Below are 22,745 nucleotides of genomic sequence, written 5' to 3'. Positions count from 1 at the left end.
TTACGCTTTACCCATTCCAGCTTCATGTAAGCTGTCACGCTGAGTACGGGCACGTCGGGTGTAACTTCGATGTATCTTTACCCACCAAGAAACAGTAATGTCGTTTGAAAGGTAAAAAAACGAAGGTTGAAGAGAGGAGATGTGGAGGATGCCAACAACCAAGTTAGCAACATGAAGGCGGTCGAGCGCAGCGCGGGAGAGAGAACAAGGTGCTCGAAAACCAAGAAGGGGACAGAGAGGAATTCCGAGTTTTTGCTTCGGCAAACAGCGGCACCTCCTGATGCGCTCCCGCTGAACTAGCCGCAGTGTCTCAGCTTTCATACAGTTTCACTTCCTTGGCGAGAGAGAGGCGTCGCTAACGTAGAAATGCAGCATACGATGATCATCATCGAATCCACTGATGAAGCGCACGCGCCGTGCAGGCGACGCAAGCACTGGCGATGGCGCGCGAGCTTCATCAATGCGGCCCTCACCCCTCCCTCTCATCATCTCCTTGCCCTCCTCCCATTCGTGCAGTAACTAAAGGAAATGGCCCACTACGCATCGGCATCACCTCCTTTGCATGTACATCGGTGGATGAGACATGCACAGAGAGAGAGGGAGAGAGAGAGACATCCTCTAGACATGATTCGCTGAGCGTGTGACGATGTCTCTCAGTTTGCCCGTCTCTCGCCCTCTCTCTCTCTGTGCATGACTCATTGCTGAGGGGAAGGACAAGCAGGCCCATACACGCTCTTCACCACGCTCATCACGTGCAACCAGATACCCAATCGACCCGGCCTGACCATTAGCTCACGACGCGCACACATGTTCATGCGGGCACAGATACACACACAGGTATCCGGAGGGGCCTCAAACGAGCAGCAACAACGAGAAGAAATATCGCGTACACCTCCCAAGCTTCTGTACAAGTACTGGCGCGCAGGGGGGTACGCGTGCTTTTCCTCGATCCGCTGCTGCCATCAGAATCCCTTGAAGAAGGGCGTGGTGGACAGCAACAAGGGAAAGATGAGAGAGAGGGAAGTACCTAGTCCTCGCTGCGCCTAGTCGCTATCAGACGATTCAAAGCTATCATCACTGTAATCGGTAGCGTCCTTCTTGGTTGCCGCCACCGGTTTCGGCACCGGTACAGAGAGCATCGAGATAGAGGGACAGAGCGATCGTTTGCTCACGGAGCTGCCAGGCGGAGACTTCTTAGTAGAGCCTCCGCTGCTGCTGCTGCTGCTGCTGTTGCTGTCTGAAATACTTCTATCGCTACTGCTGCTACTGCTGTCATTACTGTCGCTGGAGTTGTGCTTCGAGGGTTTTGACTGGTCGCTGAGAGGACTGTGTGCAGTCGGGCTAGACTGTGCTCCCCTTGGCTTCGAGTCCTCTTCGCCGGGCGCAGTCGGCGGGGCACCATCATCTTCATTTCTATTCACATCCGCTTCTCTGGTGTCGAATGTGTCTGTCGCGGCGTCCGCTGCAGCGACCGGCGGGTAGGTGAGGATGCGCTTGATGGTGGTGCCATCAAGCCCCGCCTCATTCAGCGACTGCAAGATGATCTTCTCCGCCTCCACGCGCGCCTTCGATTGCTCGTTCAGATGCGCCGGCTCTGCGAACACCGGTGGCATCTCGGCGACCCTCTGCTTGATCTCCGCCAGTCGCTCTGCGGCTGCCTTTTCGCTCTCTCGCATGGCAGCACGCAGAGACCGCACCTTCTCCCGGATTGTCCGCTCATGCTCGGTATGATGATCGACCAGGTACGCGGACAGTCGCTTCCGCACCTCTCGCTGCCGCTGCGCCACTGCCTTCCAGTACTGCGCATCACCTTCCGCCGTCAGACTGTGTTCCTCTGACTGCTTGACGTAATTCGAGTAGATCGCCTGCGTCCGTAGCGCGTGAGCGCGGGTGCCGCGAGGAGCGCCGCTCAGCGGCGACGGGAGTGCCGTTACATCCCTGGCTGACGTCGGCGGGGTATCGGCTGCGTGCCGCCGCCTACCACCTGACGGCGATCCATGGCGGTACGGCGGCCCAAGTGCGGAGGCGCTGCGCACTGGCCGACGCCCCACAATTTTGCTGTCCCGCGCACTGAGTGTCAAGTCAAAAGGTCGCGGCACCGTTGTGGTGTGCTGCCGCTTCTTCTGAGCGAGCACCGCCTTGTTGTGCGCCCAGAGCGCTTCAAAATTTGGCACACCGGGTCGCACATTCGGCTTGAAGGTCAGCTGCGGATTGTAGCGACGCCATGCTGCCTCCCTATCTTGCTGCGTGCCCGGCTTTGCTACCTTCGCGTCCGCCACTGCACCTGAGGTGGCTGAAGAGACTGGTGCGGCGACCGGTGCAGTCGGTGCCGGTGAGGGCGCGGAGGTAGTCAGCGGTAGCGATGGCGGCCCGGCTGATGGAGGAGCTGGAACAGCGCCACCAGTAAAGAGAGAGGGCTGAGGTGCTGTGGTAAATGCAGAGGGGCCAAGTGGCAGGGGCAGCGGCACCACGGCACCTGGAGGCGGCTCAGGAACGGCAGCCAGAGATGGCGTCGGCGCCGCCGCTGCTACGCCGGCGGGCGGCTGAGGTGTTGTAATAGAGGGAGATGAAGGAAATGCCGCCCTGAGCGGAGACGAAGTACTGGCAGCCGCCGGTGGCGGCGGCATCGTGGAAGGTAACGGTGCAGTGGCCATGGACACTGCTTCCGCGTCTAGCAATGGATTTGGTCTAAAGGAAAGTACGGCCTGACCAACCCCGTAGCACGGGGCTGCCGCACTAGCCTTCTCGCTCTTCGTAGCGGCCAGTAAAGCGGCCACGTCGGTGCTACCTAGGCTGGCAGCGTCGTAGCAGCGAGCTGGAGAAGGGCTCGTTAGCAGCGGCATCACTTGGCGCACCTCCGCGTCCACCTCGGACTTGCGCATGGCCGCCAGGAACTTGATGCGCTCGCGTCGCAGTCGCTCGTGATCACTTATAGCAGGCCACAGCTTCATACGCACCTCAAGAGGAACCTCACGATGTGGTACCTCAGGGCCGTTGCGCCGGTTTCCATTGACGTCCGCGCTTTGGGCACGTCGCCGTAGCTCGTCCCGTGTGACAGGTTTACCATTGGCCCCGTATACAACACCCATAAGCGCCTCCCGCGTGCTGCGCAGCCCTTGGGCGGACAGTCGCACAAAGGCTGCCTCGTCCTTGGCAATGCGGGCCCGCTCGCGTGACATCAGCTCGATCGCAGCTTTGCGCTGGCACCACTCCTCGACCATCAGCTCATACTTGTTCATGAAAGTGGACGGCGGTACAGGTGTCGCCTTGTACGGCTTCCGATGCTTCGCAGCAGCGACCTCTCGCGCGTGCTGCTCCGCCTCTGCACGCTTCTCTCGGATGCGCAGTGGTCTAATGAGCTCGCGAGACTCGAACGCAAACGGCTTTACATGCTTCATCGACTTCTCGCGGCGTTCTTTGTAGCCCTGGTAGTCGCCCACGGAGCTAAAGTACTGGCGCATGGCCTCCCGCGCGTATGACTCGTACTTGCGCTTGAGGGACTCGAGCTCGCTGAGGCGTTCTTGATAGCTCCAGTTCGTGCGGGCAGCTCCGCCGGCGGTTACTGGGGCTTCTAGGAAGATCCCTCGTGCACCAGCCTCATCTTTACGCTGAGGCGTTGCTTCTGTACAGCCGCCACCGTCACTACGCGTGGAGGTTGCAGGCTCTGCTGCAGCAGTCGCACTGTTTGCCTCATGCGCAATGAGCTCACGCACGCAGCGGTGTTTTTCCAGATATTTGTCAGATGTGGCTGTCGTGGTCGAGGTGTACCACGTTCCGCGAGACACCTCAAGTGCGGTGTGCCCAAGCTGCTCTTCCAGTCGCTTCTGCTCCGCTCGGAGTTCAACCAGCTGGCTCGCGAACAACTCCTCCATGGTGGTGTCTAGCAACTATCGAAGCTGGCGCCGTGATTCTCTCGCTCCTCCTGGAGGTCTTCTGCTAGTACACACAATCCCTGTCGTGCTCTGTCTCCGGCAGAGAGATCGATGAGTCGAAGCTACGGACTGTTGCACTTGTCAATCTTTGTCTGTATGTATGTATGTATGATCTATCGGCTTGCTGTGCCCAGTGCGCCACGAAAAGAGTCAATGATGTTGACAGAGGTAAGGAGAGCGGCAGGCCTGCAGAGCGGGGAGAACGTGCGTCTACGCTGTGGTTCGCCTGAGACGAGAAAACGAGGAAGAGCGCACAAAGTGTGCTCAGTTAACATGTCACTCGCTTAGCCTCTCGTACGCGCAGACGTCTTGTGTGGTTTTTTCTGCTCTCGATGCATGCGACAAATGTGTGCTGGAACAGCACGTCCCACCAACTCGCTCCGTGAGTGTGGGTGGAGTGTATGGAGGAGAAGGGGGGGCGGGTACACGTGCGCGCACATGGGCCACCATTCATACGCCCCATCCAGCCACCACAGAAAAAAAGGGGTGTTGGAATGAGGAGAGCAGCACGTGAAAGAAACAGCAATGAAGAAGCCCCCCGCGAAACCACAAGAGCAAGGCAGAGTGAGAGAAGATCAAGTGGAGGAGGACACCAAGCAGTCGGAGGAGAAAGAGAGGGAGATGGGTACGTGTCGTGGCAGTCGCGACAAGAAGCACCTCAGACGCCAGCGTGATGCCCAACGGCAGCCTCTCGAGGGAGAGAGAGGGGGGGCAAGCGGATAGAAAGAGGTAATGAGAGCGGAGAAGAAGGTGAGCAGAGTCCGCGATGCAGCACTCACACGTGTGCCCCGTCACTCACAAGTCCCACACATCCACACACGGTACACCCGCCAATCAGAGTGCAGTCATCCGTGACAGCCGCCGCACAGCCATTTCTCCGTTGATTTCCTTTTTCCCTGACGTCAACCCCACCGTGTAAGTGGCCGCAAAGTTGGAGCAAAGGAAAAGCGGTCGAGGCGGCACATGAGAGCGGCGCGCGCAGGCACAGACATGTCTATATATGCATGTATATATATGTATGTATATATGCACACGTAGGAGGGAGGACAGCCGAAGAGAAGCAGACCTAAAGCGGGGCGCAGAACAGCGTGTACTTCCTCTAAGAGTGGCGGGAAGAGGCGGATAGCCCGAACACGGGGAGCGCATGATGAGCAGAACATGCGCCACAGGAAGAGGGGGGTGGAAGTACAGAGAAAACAAAGCGGGGAAAAGCGGAGCAAAGAGAGAGTGAGAGAGAAGAGGAGGTGCGGAGTGCAATACGAAGGAAAGGAGAGCGGCACACACGTGCGCGCGGGCACACACGCTGTCCTCCCTTCTTCTCCTTCATCCACAGGCAAAGATGCAACACAGCCACGAACGCACCAGATGGGGGTGGGCATGGGCAAGGGCCAACAACAGCAAAGGAGAGAGCGGGAATCGCAGCAGCAGCAGCCCTACAACGAGGGAGAGGAGTTCAGGGCGCAATGGCGGGTTGATTGAAACGCCACCTTCCCCCTCCCCCTTCATCAACCACCTCGCATGGTAACGCAGCGACGGGCAAGAGCGGCACAGGCGCTCATGACGGCAAACGATGGTAAAGCACAGCATACACTGGAGAGGGGGGGGGGGCGAGGAGGGAGGAAGCCGGCCACCCGCGCATACACATGCGCCTGCCGCCAGCACCCAACACACCGTGGATTCACAGAGCGCCTGCCCGGCCTGCTGCAAGGAAGCGACTCCTGCGATACTCCAAAGTGCAAAGAGAGGGAGGGGGGCGGCAGGAAAGCGACACTGGGGTTTTACCACTGGTCAAAACTCAGCACCTGTCCTCTGTCGACGCCTCTGCTGAGAAGGCGTGAGTTGGTGAGGTGTGTGCTTGTGTGCTGATAAAGTGAAGCGGCATTTCTCCTACACAATTTGAATCCCCACCTCGAGGCGACACTGAAAACTTCACCACACCAGCACCGTCGCCGCTACCCTCCCCCCCCCCGAACCTCAGTCACCTGCCGCTCCGAGAGCCATGGCCGCCAAAGGCCCTCGCAGGACCGCTGACGCTGTGGTATCTGCCCACTCAGTGCGCAGAACCCGAGCAACGGCAAGAGGCACAGCGGAGAGCACGACACGCACCATGATGCACGCGGCGCTGACAGCGTGGTTGGCATAGAAGAATACGGCGTGGTACGCGCACCAGCACAAGAGGGAGCGGGGGACCCCCACCGAGCAGCAGCATCACATCAGGGAAGAACCAGTAGCAAATGAGAGGCATGCGATCCAATAACTGCGGTTCCTTGCCCAGTTTACCTGGGACTAGGGCTTGGGTAGAATCGCCAACAAGGGCGGTGCTGCTGGCTCCATCAAATGTGAGAATCACATTCACCACGTAGGGTTCAAATGCCAAGCACCAGTGTGCGCACCCCCAGTAAGGTCGAGAGCAGGAACTGCTGGTTCATGTCCCACAGCGGCCGCATGAAGCACCTCCACCACACTTCAGAGATGGCCACACTCAGCCCCTGGCCTAACAGCGAGAGAAAGGCAATACCCAGCGAGCCACGATAGTGTACCGTCCCTTGTCGTACACCACCGAGCATCATTAGAGCTGCGCCAAGACCAGCCGTCACGCACCCGAGTGTATCCCAGCGTGTCACACGACCACCGCTGTAACCGCAGTTGTGGTGCGCCGCGGCCAGGTGGCACGCGAGCGAAATTACCATGACTACTGCCACGATCGGGCTGATGGAGTGGCTCACAGCAATAGCCGTGACAGGTCCGCTCAGAAGGAGCACGCATTAGGGCCACAGTTGCGGTAGTCTTCGTCGCTGCCCAGCGTCCTCGACAAAGCCTTGCGCTACCTCTTTCTCTGGCCGCCAGCACAACATGAGGTGGAGCGTCAGCGTGGCGGCCCCCATCCCTACAAAGAGTAAGTTCCCAAACGCCACCGACATTGTGTGATCCCTCAGCTTTAACTGGTCCTCTACCAGATGCGGCACGCCGACGTACGAGAGCACGAGGAGAAGCAGCCAGAGAGAACAAGAAGCGCATAGGTGTACCACGGACCGCTGTACACGACCACTAGACGCATGTACGCATTCTCCTGCCACGTACCGTGGTTAGACTTGATATCGTCCTCGGAGAAGCGCACGCAGTGGGAGGAGGCGCTGCGGGGGAGAGTCAATGACTTCGCCTCGGCTCCTCTCTTCTATCCGGCAGTGATAGGTGAAGGTGCATTGCCGAGTCGCTTGAACAAGAGACACAGGTTAGTGTGATGCGTGGGCTAGGTGCAGCACCGCTGCGGCAACACTGTCACACTCAACCGCGGCTCATCGTCGCCGTACGCAGACGCGTCTTCGCTCTCATCCGCTGGCAGGCATCACTGTGTGGCTTCACGTTCGAGCAGGGAAGCGCCAGCGCCGGCTTGATGGCAGAAAAACGGTGCGCTGTCGACAATGGCTGTCCAGCACCGCTGTGAGCAGTTAGTGCCCTGAACAGCGCGTTGGCGCTAACTGCTGATGAAATGCTGCATCAGGGCAAAGACGTGGATGCACAGACAAATGAGAGGTACAACGATGTGGACGACTGTGGCTGCGGCGAGCATCACTGGTGGGTCAGAGTTCAGCTGGGTGCCGCGATGGGTACTGTGTCGCTGCGGATAGTGTACCGACCATAGCGACCACAGAGGAGCCGTGGTAACGCTGTGGGAGTTACAAGCGGACTCTGTGGTCGGTGACGTGGACGACCCCGAGGCGACAGTAGCAGTAGCTGGAGAGGAGTTCAGCTCAGTTTCTCCGGCTGTGTCGAGGGCGCCTCCCAGAAGAGAGGGGTCAATACGATAGGAGGGTGCCGAACGGGCATGAAACATCAGCCGCTGCGACACTACATCTGCTCTGCGAGCGCGGAGCGCGCTGGAGAGACCATTCAAGCTGAGGTTGACGACTCCGTAAGTGGTTGTGGTGAATGCCACAGCGCACCCCTCGGTGTTGTTGCCAGCACTGCCCCCCCCCCTGGCATGGTGATGACCGTGCCTTGCCTCGCTAAAGCGGTTGCCTTGAGAAGGGCAGAGGTGTTCCGTGGTGGCGTCGGGAAAAGCGCAGCCGAGGTCCTCGCAGTCGTCTTCACGGCTGCCACTCCTCATTCCCGTGTCGCCTTCTCAGTACGAGATAAAGAGGGAGATAGAGAGAGGCTAAGCGCGCCGACAGAGAGTGCGTAGCAGTTGCTGCTTCAATATGTACCTGGGTGTATGTGTGTATGTGTGTGTGTGTCAGCTCACATTTATTTGCCCAGGTGCTCGCAGCGGCGCCTACGTGCAAGGTGAAGAAGCGAAAAGAGGAGCTACTGCAGTCTCGGGGTGTCTCTGTGTCGATCTCCTTCCTCGGGCACACGAGTCGATTTTGCACAGGTGCATCCCACCCACCCCCGGCGTTCCACTCACCAAACACGTGTGCACACTTGTCCACGTGCCCCTCTAAAGTCGCATTTGGCAGAGTTTGGAGCCACTGACAGCAGGAGGCAAACAATACGAGCAGGAGGAGGACCGGAAAAAGATGGACTCCTCCCCCACATGCGAAAACACAACAGCAAACGAGCGGCAAGGAACCCCGTGTACTGCCGGCCTTCGGGCGCACAGAGAAGCACGCCAACCACCATCTCCGCAGATGGTACGAGGTCACGATAGAGGTATGGCATTACGTCACTGTAGAAGCGCAGCCACAACGCCAACGTGTCCTCCATCACCCGACAAAGCCGCGAGAAGAAGGCGTGAGCAGTGTCGCCCTCGCTGCTGGGGCTCCCTGCTGCATCGGGACGACTCAGCGCGCGCACCACGACTTCGTCCATCATGGCGTACAGCGACTTGTTCGACAGTACCACGGGTGGTGCGCGCTTGAGATCGTCGAGAACGGTGGTGCCGCTGCTGCCTTGGTGCAAGCTGAAGGCAGAGGCATCGCGTGGGAAGGAAGATGCGGAGACTTCCGCCTCTGTGGCTGCTGGTGTGCTGGGGCCATGTTGTGCCGTGGGGCCAGTGGGGTACGGAGTAACCTTGGCTGAGGCACCTCCGGACTGCAGGAACCCGTGCGGCAGCCAGTGCCGCGATGCCACATCGCCGTGGATCAACCTGGGCTGGTGTGGTGGTAGCTTGTGCGAAACCGATACGTCGCCCACGTCGTCGAGGTAGAGCACGACGCTGTGTATGTGGCCCAGAAGGACACCCTGCATAGCTTGCAGATCCGCCTGCACGGCAAGCTGAAGCAGCAGGCAGAAGCTGGCCTGCGGTGAATTACCATGTGTGTGCCGCAGTTCTGTGCGGCTGCATACGCGGGCCAGTTTGGCTCACCGCTAAGAGTCGGTTCAAGCACACCATGGCGCCCAACAACGCTCAGCGAGCTGAGAGTTCGAGCGAGCACCTTAGCAAAGTGCAGGCCCCGCTTGGCAGCTCTACCGCACTAATGACGCTTTGGGGCTGCTTTGAGCGCATCAGAAGTTGACTGAGCAGGAAGGCTTGCGTGGCCCAGTCCGCCAAGAGCGCGCGGTCGATAGCGGAGAGGAGCCCATGCATGTCTCGCTCAAGCATCCGGTACTCGCGCTTTTCCTCTCACTTCGCAATGTCACTGGCGGACACGTGGGCCGGAGAAGCGGACGTCTTGCACGCTTTGGTTGGGTGGTGGCGAGTGCAACACGAACAGAAGCGGCAGTGGGTGCACCGCGGTGACAGCAGGAAAGAAGCCAAAGTACGCGGCTGCTGCACGGATGAAGAATCTTGTGAGGCGGAGGTGGGATGGGGAAGCGATGAGCAGGCCGCTACAGCGCTACGCTATTGGTGATTGACAGCAATATCGACCTCAACAGGCTGCATATCAGAATCCTCTGGCAATGCACCAGCTGTGGTGCTCGGCGCCTGTGCGACCTTGTGTAAAGCCGCACCCCGCGCACGCCCAAAAAAAGCAACACTATGGGCACCGTTGAAGCCGACAGAGGCAACAGATCCGATGGAAATGGCCGCTGGTCATGTTAGGGGCGGTGACGACCACTTTCACACTGGTGGCTGCGAGGACTTTGTAGATTTCCCCTCGCCGTTGTCAAACGCGTCGCGCATCGAGATATGGGCAGCAGCAGCAGCAGCAGTGGTGAAATGAGTAGCCACGTGTCCAGGATGAGGAGTGCGCGCCTTTTAGTGAGGTGATGCACGAACGTCGATGAATGGCCTCTAGTGCAGAGCGCGCTTGTGTCAGTGAATGGATGGGTTAAAGCGGTATAGATAGTGAGAGAGAAATAACGACAGACGCGTGCCCAAAAAAGAAAGCTGCGATGAGCGGCAGCTGATCGCGAGTGTGAGCGCGTAGCACCACAGCAACAACACCACGAGAGTGAGACTGATCGGTGCAGTTGTGTGGTGACAGAGAGATGGGTGTGCGTGCATGTCCAAGGGGGGAGTGTTTGTGGAGCGATTCCCCCAATCTGCAGGGTGGCCAATGTACAGCAGAGTCACGCGAGTACGCACGACAGCGAGTCGGAAGAAAAGGGAAGATGTATGTCACTTTCACAGGAGCCAGCCATTACCAGACATGCACTGAAGGTCAGAGGTGACGGTAAGATGAGTGTGTGCGAGCGATGACTTCATCCTCACGTCTGTCGCATCCGCTCTGTGACCACAGTGAAAAAGAGAAGCGATTGCGGTGGAAACGCCCCCCCCTCCCAAAGAGATCACCGGCACCGCCACTGTGTTAGCATGCGGAAGAAAGACCGGAGGAGGCGAGCGGCCCCGGTCTGGTGCTGTCCACCACACACACACACACGCACACACATATGCACACAGGAGACTGAGTGCCTGCTGTCGTTGGTGTTTCTTTCTTCGTTTGGATTCAGCATGTTTCGTCTCCGTGATACGGTGTCACCCAGAAGCCAATGTAGTCCTGCACGATAGGCCACGAAGGAAACACCACCAGAGACGGAGGCAACGACCGGAAGGTGTCGCTCTGGCACGTCAGCAGAGGACAACAACAGCTCGAGAATAGAGAGTGAGTGCGCGCGCGCACGTGCGAGAGAGATAGAGAGAAACGAGGCGTATGGCTGAAAAACGAAAGCATCGGTAAAAGAGACGCACGCAGTGTCAGTGCGGAGAGATGATCCCTCGGCTATCACCTCTATTGGTGCAGGTTATCGTAAAAGTTGTCGCTGACGCGGCTATAACGGAAGATGCCGTTCGCCGCAAGATAGTGGTAAGCAAAGTAGCCACCGGCACTAATGCCCACGAGCAGTATCAGCACGAGCAGGACGCGGGCAACAATACGCCACAAATTACGCAGGCTTCTCTTACCTCCATCGTCGTCACCACGATCGCCGCTTGTCTCGTCAGTGTTTGGCTTGTCAAAGTCCCAGGCGTCAGCTGTGCCGTAGTAGACGTCAGTCGCACCGTTGATGAAGTCGATCCTGTGGGCGGTATTGATTGTGCACTGAGCGTGATCCGCCCAAACGCCACGGTCCTTGAGCATCTTCAGATTGTTTACCAGACACGGCGTAAGCGCGGCGGCAGGTTGGTTCACGATACCTCGCAGCTGACGCAGCTGAACTGAATTCCCAAGCTCGCGAAAGGCCATGGCAACCTGGCTGGCTGCACCTCCGGGCAGCAGTGCGTCTACGTCAGCGGTTAGCAAAAGAACCTGCTGTGTAGCATTGACCGGGAGCACCTGCGAGGCAGCGCTGCGAGAAAGACGTGGGAACTTGGCGGCGGCAGCGTGAAACGAGGACAGCGCACTGGAAGGGGGTAGGAGCAGATGCCTCGCCGCTGCGTTGCTGCGAAAAGAGTCAACGTTGGCCGGCGGCGCTGCCTGAAGGAAGTCGTTCACGAGCCAGTGCATCTGCAGGGCGACACTGTCAGGGCATTCGTAGTTCCGTGCGCCACTCAAGTATTCGAAGAGCTTGTTGAGCGCCGCGACATCCTTGTTATTGCAGCGCTGCACCCTGTACAGCAGCGACGGGATCAAGTTCAGCAGATCTGCCTTGCTTGCAAGAAAGGGGTAGACGGGGTACCGCAGCATCAGGGCCAGTACCGCACGCAGCTCACCTGCAAAGGCGGCGCCACCGCCTTTGCCGCCGGTCCACTTTAGCCGCGATGCGCACGAGAGCTGGCCCTTCTTTGCCATAGCCATGACCGCCTTAAGACGGTTCAACGACCCCTCAGTGGCGCCCAGTCGTCCCACACACGCTGCCTGGTCATCGCACAGCGCGAGGATGTGCTGCAGGGCAGCGTCCATGCCGCCGCCACCGAAGTAGTTGTACACGTCAAACACGAGCGGGTGCGCGTAGTCCAGCAGCACCACTGCTGCCTTGGTATCGCTGTGGTACTGCAGGAGACGAATGGCCAGCATGCTGCTCAGGCCCTGGCCCAACACCACATTGGGTCGGCCATCGCCGAGGGTGCGCAGTGCCCAGTTGAGATCGTGCACCGCCTGGTCCGCTGAGTAGTGCGACATGTTCAGAGGATTGTCCTTGGCTTTCGCTGCCGCCGCCAGCTCGGTCGCGCACGCCGTAGACATCCAGCACTGACTGTTGTAGGGACTCGACGTATTGGCGCACGTCATAAACGATGGTGTTTCCCTTGACCCGCGCGGGTGCACAATGACGACGTTGATGCCTTCACGAAAGATGCCCTTCGCTACGTTGATGTCTGGGTCATCCATCACCATCCACACAGTGAGCACACCCTTCTCGTTCGGGTCTTTCATTAATGCATCCACAGTGAAACTCAAGCGATTCTTCTTCTCCTCCCAGTACTGATACACCTCGATGGTGGAGCAGACCTCGTACGGAGAGGTGCAGGTGCGACTCCAGCTGGGATTCGGCAGGTGGTCGTCGTCTACCGCCACCGTCGCAGGAGAAGAGCACAGGACGCAGTCAATCAGTATGGTCAGGATGAGAAGCAGCGCCGCCGCCGCCGCACGTGAGGGTAGCGAAAACGCCATTGAGAGTAATGGCAGGAGAAAGAGATGGAGGGAAAGCAAGTTGGTAGTCAATCTAAGCAAGGGAGTGGGCCACGAACAAAGTGGTCCAAAGCACCTCCTGACCGCAGAAAGAGGCACTACTAGAAAAAGTGCAAGCAACGGAAGAAACGCCCCATGCGGAAACAAGATCCACAGAGGAAATTTTTTTTGGAAGAAGAGGGCTTAGCTTCCTTCGCCGGCGTGAGAGAGTAGAAGGTGTGGGGAAAAGAGGGAAGGTAGAGAGACGAGAATCGGCTTGATGACCCGTACCATACGTATAGTGAGATCATCCCATGCGGCGAGTGTGGGCAACCGTGCCGCTGACACCGAGACTTATGACTCAAGGTGGTCATTAGAGATGGCATGTAGGTCTTCTGCTCGGTGTTCACGAGAATGACGGGTTCTACATCTTTCCGGCGCTCCTGTCTTGCCTGGAAGAGATGTAAGCGGGGGTTCGAATGGATGGGGCTGACTCCAACACACGAGCAGTGATGGGACAGGGGGCCCATGCGGGATGGCAAACGGCAGTGCGACAGTGAAAAACGCTAAAGAGCAGCTGAGCAAAGAAGCCTCGCGAGGTGCGCAAAAAAAAAAAAGGGGGTCAAAATAAGCGCTTGCGCGCGGCACCGGCGTTTCTCGCTAACTCTGAGCCTCTGGAATTGCGGGCCGGCAATATCAACACACAAACACCCGAGAGAGAGAGAGCGCAGGTACGAGATCAAAACCCCCTGAAGAAAAGAGGCAGAAATAGTTCTCCTTCTCTTCGTCTTTCAAACGGCAATGACGTCTCACTGACAGGCTGTGGAGGAGGAACAAGAAGGTGCTCAAGTCGAGGAGATAGTAGGACAGGGGCCCGTCGATGAACGTCTGCAGCCACTGTCCAAGGCGACCATGCACTGCAAGAGAGAGGGGGGAGAGAGACAACCTAGAAAAAATGGGGAGTGAGAATGCGAGAGCAAAAGAGCAGCGAGAAGAGCAACAGCGCGCACTACATAGAGAGTCGTTAGGCGGAATCGCTGAGCTGGTGCCTGCTGGGGGTAGAGGAACAAGTGGATGCCGGCCCTCAGATTGACAGGGGCAGAAACGAAAACAAAAAGAGCAGGGCAGGTACAGTCGCCAGTGTGCCTGCATGAATGGATATGCATGTGGGTGTGTGTGTGGGTGCGCGTGCGCCAGGCGCAAGGTGAATTCGAGCAGCAAGTAAGCCAATGTATACGGAGCGAGCAAAGGCGAAAAGAATGGGACACACGGAGGTCGACGGGGAGGGAGGAGAGAGTGAGTAAGGCACGAGCCCAGGCATTTTGTCGCTGAACTTAAATGAGGTATCGATGAAACCATATGTGTGCCTGTATGCTTGAAGGAGGTCAAGACTGCAGCAGTCGCTGCTAGATTGATGATGCAGCCAACTCGCCTTTCACCGACTCACGACCAGCCCCGCCCTCGCACCGCTTGCCCCTACCCGAGAACTTCACTCAAGAGGCGAGGTAGGGAAGAGAACTCAGGTGAGGCCGAAGAGTTTAGCATTGCCTTCGCATATGCAAAGGCACGCAGAGAGAAAGAGAAAGTAAGGGATGTGAGGTATACAAGCGGTAAAGAGAGAGAGAGAGGCTACACCTCGGTCCAACCACCCCTTCTTCTTGCTCGACTTCATCGTCACTCGAAGGGGGAACCGGGAATAGCCGCTGCGTGATAGTCGGCATTCAGCTTGTGAGGCACTGGCTAGGTAGAGCGATGGAGATGGGTATTAGGACGACTTCGCAGCTCTTGTAGCGTGCGCTGTAACTCCTCGTGTTTTGTTTTTCGTTTGGCCTTTTTAGGACGAAGGTGGAGAGAGAGAGAGAGAGAAGACTGGCAGAGAAGCACAGAGACAAACATGCGTATGTGCACACACGTGCACTTCACAAGGCAAGAGAGAAGGGGGGGATAGGGTGAAACAGGCACGACTGCACGGTGCAGGGTCTCTCTTCTTTGCTGTTTAAAGGTGGCACTTAGCTAGACAACCAAGACCAGTGTGAGAATAAACAAACTCCTTACACACACAATCACACACAACCACACACAGGCGACGGGAATAAAAGAGAAGCAAGAGCAACAGACAACGCACTGGGTGTGCGCGGACTGAGATGCGCAAAGAAAGAAGACGAGCGGGAGAGAAGAGGCGGAGGGAAAGAGGGCAGGAGTGCGAAGAAGTGCCCAACATAGTTGGAAGAGGGCGGGGAGAAGGTGGAGATCATGAAGCGGAGAAAAAAAAACAAATGACGCGAGTGCTCTCTGAAGTCCACCCGATGTACGTGGCGAGGGCTATCCCCGAGTTAGCGGGAGCGCACATCACCACACACACACACACGCTCGCAGACCGACCCCGGTAGAGGTCCGTTGTGAGACACAACGGAACGAGAAAAATAAGAGGCCTACAAGGCTGCATGTGGGTGCGTCGAGGTATCTCCGCACCCATCTCCGCCTGTATTCAGTTGCCCCCCTTCGCTCAACAAAAAATGCACAAGGCTCTCCTACCCAGCCCCCCCCTCCGCGCTCGTGGGCTCCATTTCTGTGCCTCCTCTCCCTCTCACACCACCACTTTTCCCGCTCCCCTCTCCCTATCCGGTCCTGGGGCACAGAGCTCTACGCACTGTAGCCTACCAGCCCTCCCTCTTACATTTCACTCGCCCCCTCAACACACACCTATACAAAGCCGCGCGCTCTTCAGCTCACGAGCACAATCGCCAACGGCCACCAACACCACCAACGCAGTGTGAACACACGAAAAACTATATAGCAAAGGAGGAAGAGTAAGGGAGAACACCTGCCGCCTAGAGCGTTCTCCGCCCTCCCCCCTCACACCCCTACCATCCGCCTCTGTTCGAGGTGAACGCCGGCGCACAGAACTCGCAAGAGGCACGACACAATCTCACCAGTCAGAGAGTAAAAGGAGCAGATATGGCGAGAGACTCAGGTGCAAGCTGAAGATTGAGAAGAGACAAGGGAGGCAAGAGAAGAAAATGTGGGGAAACAGATCGGTCGTACAAGTCGCCTGTGCAGACAAATCTGGTGAAGGAGGGTGTGGGGCGAATTTCCTCGTCATTCATCTCACCTGACCGCACCTCATCCATTGCGCCCAATCCGTGCATAGCTGGTTGCCCTTTGCTGCCGGCTGCCCTCCTCTCTTCCTCGCCGCCGCCCATGCACTTCTCTTTGGATAGGTCACCCATTGGTCAACGCCAGCCTCCATATCCCCGTCCACCGTTCTCTTTAGCTAGACTCGCCTATGCCTTCATGACGCCATCCTGGATCTGCTCACCCTTTTCCACGCCATTCTGCTGCTGCATTCTTGTGGCGTCAATCGAGGGATTTTGACGCAGCCTTAGGAACGACTCACCTTTTTTCCGCTGTACCTTGGCCTCCTCCGTCTTCGCATCAGTCTTGAAGAGAAGCAAGAGGGCTGCACGGCGGAAGCATATCATCGCATCCACCTCGCAGGAGTTGGGCACGGCCAGGCCATCCTGGCACTGACTCAGGCAGCGCTCTGCCTGCTCCAGCCAGCGCTGGCACTCACTCTCGGGCGCACGCGCCGCCATCATCACAAAAATGCGCGACAGCATCATGAGTGCGTCGCGCTGTTGTGCTGTGATGATCTCTCTCACTCCCTCCACTCCGCCGCTGGGCACGACGTTAGTCACCGCCAGCAGCGAGGCGATAGAGTCCTTCGCAACCTTCACACGACGCCAGAACTCTGCCGGAATCGTGCTCTTGAGCGCGTAGTTGATCTGCAGCGACGCCAGCGCGTGGAGGGGACGTGCGTAGGAGACGTACTCCTCGAAGGTGTCGATCGGCACGTCGAGGTCCTCGCAGTGAAAGGTGGTGAAAAAGAGTATATGCGCCTGGATGGCGAAGTCGGCGGTTGGGCTGAAGACGTAGAGATAATCGAGGCAAGCCGCCGCGAGCGGCGCACAGCCCACCAGTATAGCGCTGCGGTTCACCTCGCGCAGCAGCACACAGGCGAACCGCGCCACCTCCTCCTGGGGCGGCGACGACGTCAGTGCCGTGGACGACACCAGGCGGTACTGCAGGCCCTCCTGCCGTGTCGATTTGAGCACGTTCAGCGTCAGCTCAATTGCGTAGCCGAGAGAGTTGTTGGGGTCCACCAGCACGCTAAAGGTGCCGTGTTCGAGGCAGCGCCACCACGCCACGAGTGCCGACCCATCCGGCACCTCCGTCACCACCTCCCCAGACTGGCAGCGGTACTTCTCATACAACAGCGGACACAGGAGCTTGTGATGCCGCTTCATGTGCGAATTCATGCATTCCCGAGAGCAGTAGTGGGGCACCTGGCAGTGCTCGCACGTGTAGCCGATGGCGTAGACAGGGTCGAGGCACTGCGCGCATCGGTGACCGTAGAAGGGCTTCAGTAGGAACCGAATCGTCTGCGGCGTCACTACCGCCTTCCCTTCCGCCGTCACCGTTACTGCGCCCATGTACCACCCGCAGGACTTGTGTCCTGAGCAGTTCAGCACGACGTCCGTCAGCATCTCCGGCCTCGCGATCCCCAACACAGCCGCCTCCAGTCGTGGCATCCGCACCTCCAAACCGAGCATGGATGACGACGGTGCTGTCCCTGCAGCCTCGAGGCCCTCGACTTGACGATAGTAGCTCCCAATAGAAACACTGCACCGCCGATCCTTCTGATGCACAGGCACAATCGGGATGCCGTCCGGCGACGTCGAGCTCTGCGTGGGTGTGCCATCGCGGTTGATGCCGCGCGCCATCCCGCTGGTCAGCGAAGGCGTTGGCGAGAACACCTTGGCGTCACCTTTCACAAAGAACATTTCGTTCTCCACGTCCACGCGGATCAGCATGTGCCATTGGCTGAACTGGGAGAGAGAGCAGCCCGGGGTGCCGCTCGCGCTAGGCTTGACCTCCTCGGAGGACGCCGGTACCGGTGGCGAGGATGAGAAGGACAAGTTCGTCGCGGTGCTGCTTGCCTTCTCCTGTGACGCCTTCTCCACTGGGAACACTGTGGAGAAGTGCATGGTATAAAGGCCCGAGTGGCCCTCGCGTCCTACATCCATCCTGCACGTCTGCGCTACCTCACGGGGTGCGTCGAGAGGGAAAAGAGGAGAGAGGGAGGCGAATGGAGAGTAGAGGGCAACAGAAATGCACCGGTGTGGGTGTGTGTGTAGGGGGGAAGGGGGCGTGGAGCTGCTCAATGATGTTGTGCAAGAGGAGGAGAGTGCGGAGCAAATCACCTGCTCACCCTTTCTCCCGGCTCATCTGTGTTGGTGCGTACAAGCGGAGAAGAAGGAAAGGGAAAACGCACACCAAAGGAAAACAATTCAAGCCGATGTGCACACCTCAAAGGCACCAAAACAGGCGTCGATAAGAGAAGCGATGCACACCTGGCACGCGCACAAGGAGGTTTTGACGCGTATAATTAATTCTTGGCAAAACGCCCTTGCCCTTCAGACGTGATTCGGCAACGGCGCACACACGCCACGAATGGGCTCAACTCCCCCCTTCCTCAAAATGGCTGGGCCACTGACTCGGTGTGCCAAGCGCAGGCAACTTTGTCCCTCTCGCAAATCGATCAAGATGAAGAAGAGAACAACAACCGAGGCAAGCAGTGTCCATGCTGCTTCAATGACAAGGGGGGAGGCGAAGGGGGCGGAGCAGATCGCAGTGTCTAATGACAGAAGAAAGCGAGGCAAAGGGGGATTAACTGCACAGGAGGACTCAGTCCTCTGTGCGGTACCGGGAAGAGTTTAATCTACGTCGATGTACGTGTGTCTGTCTGTCGGGGGCGGGGATGGACAGGAGAAATGAAAAGGTTAAGCGAATGAGGTAAAAAAACAGTAGAACAGTCAGCAAAGCGCCGTAGAGGGGGTATGTCGTTGCAGGATGGCACCACGGCACTTTCCCTCAACCACTCACTCCATCCGCGGCTCAGCCACATATCCACCCCAGCAACGCCGGCAGTGCTGACACCAGATCCTGGAACGACAGCAGGAAGCGTGGTGGAGAGAGCAAAGTTCAAGAGAAAGGAGGAGAAGGAAAGCGAGAGCGATGCACATCACTGAAGATCAGCACACGCCTTCCAGCACCAAAGTAGTGTGCCCATGCGTGGATGGCGGATAGGGTTTACAGAAAAGTAGTGACGATCCCCTTCAACGTTCTTCGTAGACCCGTGCATGTGCCCCTCGACCCACTTTGTGCCTTCATGTGTTCTTCCCTGTCGCGTTGGTAGAAGCCAGGATGCAGGTGATTACCACCACTTGTCGCACCCCAGCACCTCTCGCAGGAAGACGGTGGCGTAGCATGACGAGGGCAATACAAAGGAAAGCCGCATCACGGAGTGGTACACTTCGCCCGCGCCACAATCGAGGCAGACGCCTTGCTGCGCCTCGGCGCTCGCTTCTGCTTCCCAGTCCAGAGAAGCATCAGTAGGACGTGCAACTAGTGCGCGCCACGAACCAGGCACCGGCACCCCAGCCACGCGGCGCTGCTCAAACGCTTGCGCCAAGGTCCATCGAAGCTCCTGTAAGGTGTGCTGGATGGCTGCATCTTTCCACTGCGTCCATAAAACGGCCGACGAGGAGTCGCTGAGGTGAGTGCTGTCCGCCACGACTCGATCCACGTAGTAGCCGCCAAGCGGCAGCTGCACGCTCGCAAGGACGTCAAGTGAGAGCGGCGCGAATGCTCGCTCGGATGGGCTGCTGCCAGGGTTTGTGCAGGCCGCTGAGGTAGCGGCCTGATGGTCACCGCAGTCGTTCTGGCGGGATGCTGCTGCTGCACTTGCCATGCCCCTGGAGACCACATAGGAGGCAACGAGGTTGAAGAAAACACTCTGTCCTGCGTGCACCCACAGGGCTCTGAGGTAGAATGGCACGCCCTCCGTGATGGCCTTCTCGCAGAGACGCGTCCACACATCACTCTCCTTCTGAACATCAGCACTGCTGAGCGGATACTCGGAGAAGTACATGCGATAGGCTTGCCGTAGAGCGTGCGTCATGACCTGCGCATCGCGCGAGTTGCCTGACACGAAGCGCGCCTCCATCTTGTCAGGGAATGCATTGTAAACATCGAGGCACGCACGATACAGACTTCGGACTGCTACTACCCACCTGCCGGCGAAGAGGTGAACGCCGGTGTGATCATCAACGCGCTCGATCGTCTCACTAAAGCGCTGTTGACCAAAGTAGTTGATGAAGCCCACCTCTGCGCACCTCGCGAAGCGATGCTGAAGGGCTGCTCGGAGCTCCCGTCTCTGCTGCGCGTTCTCGAAGGGCGGCGGCGGCGTGTGTTCAAGTGTGGTCGTCTGTGGTGGCGCTGCCCATCTCTTCAGATCTGCTTCGCCGGCCCAGCGCACGTTTCGAACGCGCAGCGAGAACCAGTTTCCAGAGAGCTGCCCGAGATGCACTGGTGCGCTAGAGGCACTCGCACGAAGGAGCACGGCATAGCTTTGCTGCGGGTCTGCCGGCCAGCGCAGCGTGACGGGTTGGAAAGCTGCCGTGCTCGTCAGGAGCGCACGTATGCGACGCTGCGCCTCGCCTGTGGTGACCACAGGGACAGAGCACCTCTGCACCGACACCGCCTTTTTATCCTTCATGCCTGCAACGCAGACGAAGCCGTCCTTCACGGCGAAGTACTCGGCCAGCAACTGGCGCATCTCCGCTGTGTCCAAGTTCCGCTTCCTTACAACGATGTGTACGTATGCCGGAGTGGCGCTAAGGAGCACCGGTGCAGCCAGCAAGGACAACGCGTCTTCTGAGTTGTCCTCCATTTCGGCACGGGTGCGCCGAGCCCCACCACCAGGGCCAGTGCTGCTCACTGGACGCGCAGTTGAACTGTTCGTCAGCTTCTTGTCTCTGCCGCTGCTGCTGCTGCTATCGTCTGGTGGGGTGCGATAGCGCAGGGTCACACGTCCCTCGCGTACGTAGCAACTCACAAACGGGTAGAAGCGGCGAAGCAGCTCGTGCACCTGGCGCCGAACATCCTTGTTAGAAACCAGCGGTATCGACTCCGCGGCGGCGCTCATTACTGCCTCATGCGGTGGCTGCCGTCGCATAGCTTCAGCCAGGGAATCGAAAGAGGTGCAGCAGACCCCCTTCGCTGCAGCACTCATGCGCGCTCTAGAAGGAGACCAAGCTTCACTGTCATCCTTGCTAAAGAACTCACGCAGCTCTGCGCGGATCTCGTCACTCAAGCTCCCCGCCTGGCGGGCTGTCTGCGCTTCCACTGACCATCTTGCTATGCACAGCCCTGCGTCATTCCCAAGCGTTGCGCAAAACAATACATAATGCAAGTCCACGGAGCACGAAATCACAGAGGCGTTATTACCTCCTGACAAGAGAGCGTCCGTGGCACACGGCGGCGACGGTGCGTCGGCGCAGGAGCGGAGGTGTGGAAAGCGCCAGCGCACCATTAAGTGCACCAGCTGCCGTTCTCGCTTCTCTGCGAAGTGGCCGAGCGTTAGCGCAGGCGTTCTCCACCACGGCAGACTCGCCGCTACAGCACAAGATGTAGTCGACCCCGCATCGTGTTGCACTGTTGAGCTGCCCTGAGCAGCGGCGCGAATGTCTCGAAGAAGCAGGGAGAGTGTCGTTTGAGTGAAGGCAGATGACACACGCGTCTCCATCTCGGCGACAGTCCCGAAGTAGCGCTGCAGTTCTGGGGTGCGTTCGGTCAGCATGTCTCGCAGTGCCTGCATAGAGCGCGAGCCTGTCCCCGGCTGCTTGACTTGCGGAGACAACACGGGTGGTAGTAACCTGAGAGCAGCTTCCTCTCTGGAAAAGGTGTTCTCTTTGGCTCCCCTATCGACCGGGTCATCAGCACCGCAGGATCGTGGACTTGATGGGCTCACAGATAAAAAGTTGTAGTCCTCTGCATCGGTGCGCTGCCCTGTCGGATCCACCTCCACCACCACAAAGTCTTCTGGTACGTTCTTGAGATCACCGGCGGCGCACCCTACCGGTGTCGTGACGAGGTCTGTCGCCTCAGCACTCAGCCGAGCGCCATCCGAGCACGGTGTCGACGAAAGTGTAAGGGGAGGCAAGGGCGTGAGAAATGCGGTGATACCACAGGCGCGTAGCATCGCCGTCAGGTTGGGGAAAAGCAGGACAAGAAAGGGAGCAACTATGTCACTGCGTGTCTAACCCCTTCACAACGTCAGTGAAGGAGGTCTTTCGTCCTCACGCGTGTTTTGTGCGCTCGGTGGCTTTGTGGTCATCTCACTGCTACACAAGACGAGGGCGAAGACGGAGACGAGGAAAACATCACAGTCAGCATAGACGGTGGGAAGAGAGTGAAGGAGGAGCGGAGGGGGGTGGAAGAAGAGCAAAAGTGTGCACATCAGAAAAAAAGCAAGTTAGAGATGCGGATAAGGAGGAGGCTCAGCGGCGAGCCCACTGCGTAGGGCGCGCACCACAACCGCGCACGCAAGCCCACACAATGGTAATAAGAAGAGACACGAAGTCGTGAGGGGTACCGGTATCAGGGGTCTGCCATTGGGGGTGGGAGAGGGGTGGGAGTTTACTTGCTCCGCTGCTTTCAATACCCCACCCCCATTTCCCTCCCCACAGGTGACTCCATACAGTCTTCTCCCCCCTCCCCCCTCCCTCTCCCGCTCTTCGACTCTGTTCTTCCACTCAGCGTACCAGGCCGGTATTGCTCAGCGCACAAACCCTGCCTACAAGCCTCAGGGCGTGGAGGTATTGGCGCCGTCACATGGACTTCATGAGGGAATAGGCGATAACGCATACAGGCAGCAACAGCAGCAGCACACAAGAGAAAAGATGTCAGTAAACATTTTTATCTTCTGAACAGCAGCGCAGGAGATGCAAGGGGGGGAGTGGATGGGAACGACCACGACACT

General features: G+C 58.2%; 4 protein-coding genes and 2 pseudogenes across 4 annotated transcripts; all 6 read right to left on the bottom strand.

Annotated features, from left to right (window-relative positions):
* Positions 1 to 1,043: 1,043 nt before the first annotated feature.
* Positions 1,044 to 3,461, bottom strand: LPMP_323610 (hypothetical protein; the record flags this gene model as incomplete). Its single annotated transcript, XM_010703741.1, has 1 exon — positions 1,044 to 3,461. One exon carries the CDS (start codon positions 3,459 to 3,461, stop codon positions 1,044 to 1,046), a length of 2,418 nt encoding a protein of 805 aa, XP_010702043.1.
* A 2,445-nt stretch (positions 3,462 to 5,906) lies between these two features.
* LPMP_323600 lies at positions 5,907 to 6,853 on the bottom strand (annotated as a pseudogene).
* Positions 6,854 to 8,333: 1,480 nt separating this feature from the next.
* LPMP_323590 lies at positions 8,334 to 10,457 on the bottom strand (annotated as a pseudogene).
* Positions 10,458 to 11,044: 587 nt separating this feature from the next.
* Positions 11,045 to 12,862, bottom strand: LPMP_323580 (hypothetical protein; the record flags this gene model as incomplete). The annotated part of the gene is made up of 1 exon (XM_010703740.1): positions 11,045 to 12,862. The coding sequence occupies one exon, from the start codon at positions 12,860 to 12,862 to the stop codon at positions 11,045 to 11,047; it is 1,818 nt and encodes a 605-aa protein (XP_010702042.1).
* A 3,281-nt stretch (positions 12,863 to 16,143) lies between these two features.
* Positions 16,144 to 17,946, bottom strand: LPMP_323570 (hypothetical protein; the record flags this gene model as incomplete). The annotated part of the gene is made up of 1 exon (XM_010703739.1): positions 16,144 to 17,946. The coding sequence occupies one exon, from the start codon at positions 17,944 to 17,946 to the stop codon at positions 16,144 to 16,146; it is 1,803 nt and encodes a 600-aa protein (XP_010702041.1).
* Positions 17,947 to 19,136: 1,190 nt separating this feature from the next.
* Positions 19,137 to 21,965, bottom strand: LPMP_323560 (pseudouridine synthase, putative; the record flags this gene model as incomplete). The annotated part of the gene is made up of 1 exon (XM_010703738.1): positions 19,137 to 21,965. One exon carries the CDS (start codon positions 21,963 to 21,965, stop codon positions 19,137 to 19,139), a length of 2,829 nt encoding a protein of 942 aa, XP_010702040.1.
* Positions 21,966 to 22,745: the final 780 nt, after the last annotated feature.

Source organism: Leishmania panamensis, assembly GCF_000755165.1.
Source record: "Leishmania panamensis strain MHOM/PA/94/PSC-1 chromosome 32 sequence".
NCBI classification, from domain to species: Eukaryota; Euglenozoa; class Kinetoplastea; order Trypanosomatida; family Trypanosomatidae; genus Leishmania; species Leishmania panamensis.
The sequence above is the reverse complement of the archived record's forward strand: the minus strand, read 5'-3'. Positions and strand labels throughout refer to the sequence as shown.